Source organism: Gloeophyllum trabeum (genome assembly GCF_000344685.1).
Source record: "Gloeophyllum trabeum ATCC 11539 unplaced genomic scaffold GLOTRscaffold_00020, whole genome shotgun sequence".
Taxonomy (NCBI): domain Eukaryota; kingdom Fungi; phylum Basidiomycota; class Agaricomycetes; order Gloeophyllales; family Gloeophyllaceae; genus Gloeophyllum; species Gloeophyllum trabeum.
In genome coordinates, this window is record NW_006920429.1 from 12,236 (window position 1) to 18,434 (window position 6,199).

The following is a 6,199-nucleotide window of genomic DNA, read 5'->3' on the forward strand; positions in this document are numbered from 1 at the left end:
TAGTGCATATTTCCGATACAGCATAGGGAAGTCCCCCCTTAGCCCGCTTTTGGAAGTGAACCCCTACCCAAACGAGTAGCTGGGGCGCCGCAGCAGTGGTAAACCACGTGCGTGGACCTTGCCGAATATACGGCAAGGAACTTCGTGCTGTTGACTCCCCGTTGTGCTCGCAGTACTATAACCTAGTAGTTGTAATTTATCCTGTAGATAATGTACGAGGAGGAGCTACTGAGCTTTGGGACTCCCCATTGACAGTAGGAGACAGTCTGAAAAGCTACAGTTCTCTCAGCGTGATTTTTGATCCCAGTAAGGCTTCTACTGGGCCACATTTAGTGCCTCGACCCCCCCACTTTAAAGAAATTGTGTACATGAGGTTCTATGCGCTCTTGTGCATTCAGCGCGTACGTTATAGGCAGTATAACCCTCGGTGTAGGGTAGAGGAAGCGTTGAAGAGGTCGAGACTATATACGTGCCGAGGTCCGGCAGATGCCAACCATGTGCACCTGCCGTTTTGGGCGGAGAATCCTGCCTTTTTGAGCACGCGCGAGAGCCTGGGGGGGACTTCTGCGACGCTGATACTAAACGGGTACAAGCCTCCATTAAAGACAGTTGCTCGTCTACTAAGTCTTTTTTAAGAGGCGCAGGATCAAGCCTAGAGAAAAGGTGCACACACATTGTCTATGTTTTCTCATTCCGCGGCAGTCAGTTCCAACCGTAGCATGATGTATGTAAGGTTCAACGCCGTAGGGACCATAACTGGATAACAACTAACAGGTGCAACGTCGCAGTGAGTCCGGCTAGTAAAACGACATTGTCGGCGGTGGTTTCAGGGACGTCGACCTATACAGCGCCCACTTTGCGACAGGGGCAGCATAAAGTTTAGACGCACTCATGATACATCGGACCGACCGGCTGCGCTATGCGCACGGGACTGTCGCATTGGTTGCGAGGACCTCCTTACACTCTGGAACAGCTTCCCGCTGCATTTCTTAGCCACACACCTACTACCTTGGCCTGGATCAGGCATCACGCGCGAGACATACCTGGAAGGACTCATACCATCGGACCTCTTCAAGTCTCTTCCATTGGCACGTGGAAGAAACAACCAAGATCATCGTTGAGGGATAGCTGAAGCAAGTTTGCTTACATACCCCGCCACAATGACCGCACGAGGCACGTACCCTTCCACGTCATTTTGAAACATAGATAGCGACGGTGCCATGCCTCAGCATTTCTCGCCGGCCTCCCAGGGCCCGCTTTGAGAGCACACTGAAGCAGCGCGAGATGCTGAGGCCGACACTCACGCGAAGGGAGGGGGCCTATGCCTGGCAAAAGCCGCCAGATAGACGCGTACGTACTCCAACAGGCGACCGAATCCACGGAGAATGCGTGGTGGTCTGACGATGTCGGAGTCTAGTAGAATGACCTCCGGGGTCAAACAGAGCCGCTTCGGTTGAAATAGTTACGTCGCACTGCGAGATCGCTCGGCAAAGATGTATGGTGCTCGTTCAAGACAGCAATCACCGCCTACGGTCTCAACCCGGGTGGACGAGCTCGTCACGATGCACGCCCTGCTGTCCATATGGGAAGTGTTGATCGTTGGCAATAGCCGGCTGGAGGCAACAAGGGGGGATCGACATGGGCGGAAGGATAAAGAAGATGGAGGCAGGCAGCGGAGGCAGTCATTCATAGACAATTCCTTCGCCGGCTGATTGCCGTCGTGAAGTAAACCACATCGGGACGTGAACGTCGCCCATAGAGGGTTATGGGTATACCGTAGACCTCTCAGACGTCGAAACAAATAGTCAACTAGCCTAATGCGTATTATGCATTGAATATTACAACGTACATAGTTCTACTAGACCGGTAGAATCTACAAAGCGCTCGGCGGGTGATTTCCTGCAACATAGTATGTCACATAGCCTGGCATGCGTTGGAGGACATTCTCTCCTGTGCAGTCGCAACATAAAATATATCTAGGACGAGATGCGGCAAGCCAGGAAAAGGATCAAGTGGCTGTGATTGGCTGAAGGACGGTGATGGGGTTCCAAACGCGATCACGTGATAAAGGTGTGGTATCTGGTTCTCACGCGGCGCTCATTGTCTGCTCTCCGAACCACCACGAGCCGACAACCACCATCGATAGTGCCACAGCAAACGATGACAAACAAATATCGTGGGACTATATATGTGCGTGTTTACCCAACGTTCCCTTTCCGCTCGCTGTTAACATGGCGACTCCCCCGCCACCCTCCCCTTCTGTGGCTCCGCCTTCGCCGTCGTCTGGCGCACCCGACTCGCCACGTCCTACGACGCCTGATGCCACCTCTGACTCGGCTGCCGCCAACGTCTCCAACGCTCCTGCGACTCCCACCGCTGGTAAAATTACCAAAAAACCCGCTCACACTACGCCCCATAAATTACAGGATAGTCTGACAAGCGTTACTCAGTATGAGTCGTCGAAGAGGGAGAAAGGATTTCATAGAACCGTCTCTGGCTCTGAAGCTGCCAAGCACACCCACAGTGCGATGAAACTAGACAGCTTTCTCAGCCTCTGTTTCCCGAATACCGAGCACAACGAGGTTTTTGACACTTTCAAGGACACGCACCTGGAACAATTCCAACAACGCCTAGGTAAAGTCAAGCTAGGCCCTAAGCACAATCGAGAGAGGCCGATGTATGCTCGGATCGTATGCTTTTCATGTTTTCATTCTGCCGCGAATCTTTCTGACATTTCTTCTCATGCCTCGCAGAGCAAGGCTCTTCAGTATGTTTTCGACACCCTGAATGCCGACGGCAATCTTCTCGACCTTTACGTCCAGGATGTATCGAGGGACTTGCAAAGTGGCGACGGGAATCTGCGCGAAATCGCGCCGGATCTGGACATTCGCTTAAAGAATGACAAGGGTGATGGCCTGCCTTGGACGCAAGCACTTGGTATTATCGAGGTGAAAAAGGACAGGGCAGAAGATCCACTCCAGGAGGACAGAGTTACGCCACGGATGGCCCAAGGTCACGTTGCGACATGGAATCAGACGATGGAGCATGCCACGGTGGCTTTCCAGGCCCGACCTCGCTGTCATCTGATGGGGATTGGATTCTATCATGAAATCGCACGTTTCTACCGGTGGGATCGCTCGAAAGTAACATTCTCAACATCTTTCGAATACAAGGTGGACTGCAAGCCCTTGGTGAAATTTTTATATGGATTCTCGACCTTCGGACTCGCTGGCACGGGCATCGACACCACGATCACTTGCCCGGTCCCCGATGCGATCCCACGCCCCATCCTCAAGCGGAAGTTCGACGATGCCATGAAAGACAATCTCATCGATCCTGCGAAAGCGATCAAGCTTAAGGAGGAAGAACTGCATTCGAACTGTTTCTTGATTTCCGTCCCTTTCGAGGAGAAAGAAAAGGAGACTGACGCGCGATGGGATGAGAAGTACGTTAGCTTAGGCGGGCCTCTCTTCACGTCTCGTTCTCTTCTCGGACGCGGCACTCGGACTTGGCTCGCCATGCGAACCGCGGTCGTCAACTCCCGTCACGCCGAAAGCTATGACCCTGGCAAATATGTCATCATAAAAGACTCGTGGCGCGATTCCGACCGTCTGCGTGAGTCAGAGGTCTACGAAGCGATCCACAAAGATGGCCATATGTTCGGTGTTGCCCGTTGTGAACGTGGCATCGATATCGTCCCTCCTCCACCGAAGGAATCGGCGGACAATCATCCCTCGAAGGCAAAGGATAATACTCATCGCACCTGCGCATCGTTGCTCAACCAAGAGCGCGTTGAAGCTGGTCTTAGACACAGGTATACGGAGCGCATCCATTATCGATGTATACTTAAGTCTGTGGGCATCCCTTTGTCCCGCTTTCGCTCAACGCGTGAACTGCTGGAAGCCGTACGTGACGCCGTCAAAGGTGAGACCATTTCCTGCGACAAATACTTATAATTCACAACAATTCTAGGACACAAGGGCATGTTCGCTAAGCGCATTCTCCATCGCGACATCAGCGCCAACAATATTATGATCAATGCTTATCCCAACGAAACCTATACCGAGAAAGGATTCCTGATTGACCCCGAATACGCGGCTTTTCTCGAGGACGAGACGGCCACATCGGATCTACGACGGATGACAGTTAGTGGTCGCCTCCCTTTTGGATTTAGAGCTATCCATGACCTGAATTCATTTATAGGGGACAATCCAGTTTATCGCTATGGCTATTCAGCGGAAAAAGGAGGGGGATGGGAAACATAAAGCGTGGCACGATTTAGAATCGGTCTACTGGGTCTTGATTCACACAGTCGGGCGTCATGCCGATACGAACATCACTGACTTGCCCAGCATTTTCGATCCGGAAAATGGAAGTGGAAAATCGGACTTCCTGGTTCACCATTGCACTTTCGTTGAGGTCAAGGGACACAAACCTCTTACTGAATGCCTCCGGCAGTTTGGCCAGTTGGTTCAGACCCATTACTTCAAAACACCAGGGGTTCCCGAGACATTCTACAATAAGTTGACGCACGACGCGGTCCTCAAACTTTTCGAGGATACCTTGAACTCCCCCGACTGGCCCAAAGATGATCCTCCTGCTCGCCCTTACGAACTGGTCGAGGATGCGACGACGCAAAGGAAGCATGATATAGCAAAAGAAATCACGACCACCACGCGATCAGCTCAGGAGAGCGGCATGTCCGGCACCGCTCAGTCTGGAGGTTCGAACCAAAGTTCCTCTCGCAAACGCAAGCCCTCAGTACACGGGACGGAGTCTTCGGGCCGGGTGAAAGCGCAATCGTCGGGGAGTAAACGGGCTCGCAAGTGAAGGTCTGCCAATCGAGCGAGCCTGAGCGGCGCAAGGGTCTCTGGCCCTCAAGGCAGAACGATGTGCATGTCCTAACGAAGTTTCTGATCTCGACTCGGATGTCCCGTACTGTATCTGATCACTGTCCTGTACTGCTTGTCTCGTTCTTCGATTTTGTGATTACATGTACGATACCTGACGCCGACCCCGTTTGTACCCGTCGTGCAAATCGTCCTTGACCACAATTTTCGCGCCTTTTACTACGGCTCCACACACTAGACGAGTCGATAAGGGATGTACTATCTGTTATCGTACACGCACTAGATCATGTATTTTCCTAAGGCATAATGCAGAGCTGCCTTCCTACACGAATCTCTCCGGAGACTGCAAGGCAACAACCTGAACAAGGATCGACTTTCAAGGTCGGTTATATATATATATATGACACATATCTTGCCTGTCGGTCAAGTCCAAAAATTCCTATCCAAGAAGCGCTCAACAGAAGGCTCTGTAAGTAATGAAGGCAGCACTTACTTTGTACACCTTCCTCTCCACGCTGTTCCGCTCAGAGTCGATAGCCTCGATGTACACCTTATCCTAAGTGTCGTCCGGAGGTTCCTGGTCTCTTATCTTGTTCTCTTTCCACAGCATATAGCGGATGACGAGCAAGATCAAAGGACAGATTGTGTAGCAGACGCCGATGATCGCCCATGGGACGTGGTTGCTAAGAAGCATGAGGCATGAGCTGAACACACACAGGAGAGTCTACCTTACCGAGGTTTGTATTTTTGCTGCCACATGAACGGCCCTAGCGGAGCACATCAAAGTCAGCGTCTATCCAACAGAACAGAGTGATACGTACCAGCTGCATGGCCGTCAGTGCGATGTAGGTAACACTGCGGCTGCTAGGCTTGAACTTACTAGTTACTTTCTTCGTATGGCCCGCTGTAACACTCGACAGCCAGGAGAGGCTCATGACAAAACCCGTCACACTGATACCTACATTACAGCGAGTGCCATCAACACATCCACCCTGGCGGTCACTCGAAGGAGCTCACTAACCTGACAGCCACTGCGCGAACAGCAAACCGATCTTATCACTCCACGGCAACGTACTGATAAGAATGACCCCCAACAATGATGGTAGAAAATATGCCGCGCCCGTATACCCTCTACCGTTCCTCACTCGTGCGGCTATCGTCACCCCAGTCCAAATGGTCGCGATCTCCACCGCGCCGTCAACACAGCCGAGGAGCGTCGTCGGGAAGGTCGTGAACCGGAAGGACGCGACGATGATCTGGCGCTGGTTGGTGAGTGAGTTCGGGACGTTGTCGAGCGCGGAGAACAGCGCGAAAAGCCAGGTCTTGGGGTCGCTGAGGGCTTCGAACAT

General features: G+C 52.2%; 2 protein-coding genes across 2 annotated transcripts; both read right to left on the reverse strand.

Annotated features, from left to right (window-relative positions):
• Window positions 1-4,240: 4,240 nt before the first annotated feature.
• GLOTRDRAFT_112695 (uncharacterized protein) lies at window positions 4,241-4,540 on the reverse strand. The gene has a single exon (XM_007872811.1). The coding sequence runs from the start codon at window positions 4,480-4,482 to the stop codon at window positions 4,279-4,281; it is 204 nt and encodes a 67-aa protein (XP_007871002.1). The 5' UTR covers window positions 4,483-4,540; the 3' UTR covers window positions 4,241-4,278.
• An 866-nt stretch (window positions 4,541-5,406) lies between these two features.
• GLOTRDRAFT_133840 (uncharacterized protein) lies at window positions 5,407-6,199 on the reverse strand (the record flags this gene model as incomplete). Its single annotated transcript, XM_007872812.1, has 4 exons — window positions 5,407-5,533; window positions 5,584-5,600; window positions 5,672-5,808; window positions 5,872-6,199. 4 exons carry the CDS (start codon window positions 6,197-6,199, stop codon window positions 5,407-5,409), a joined length of 609 nt encoding a protein of 202 aa, XP_007871003.1.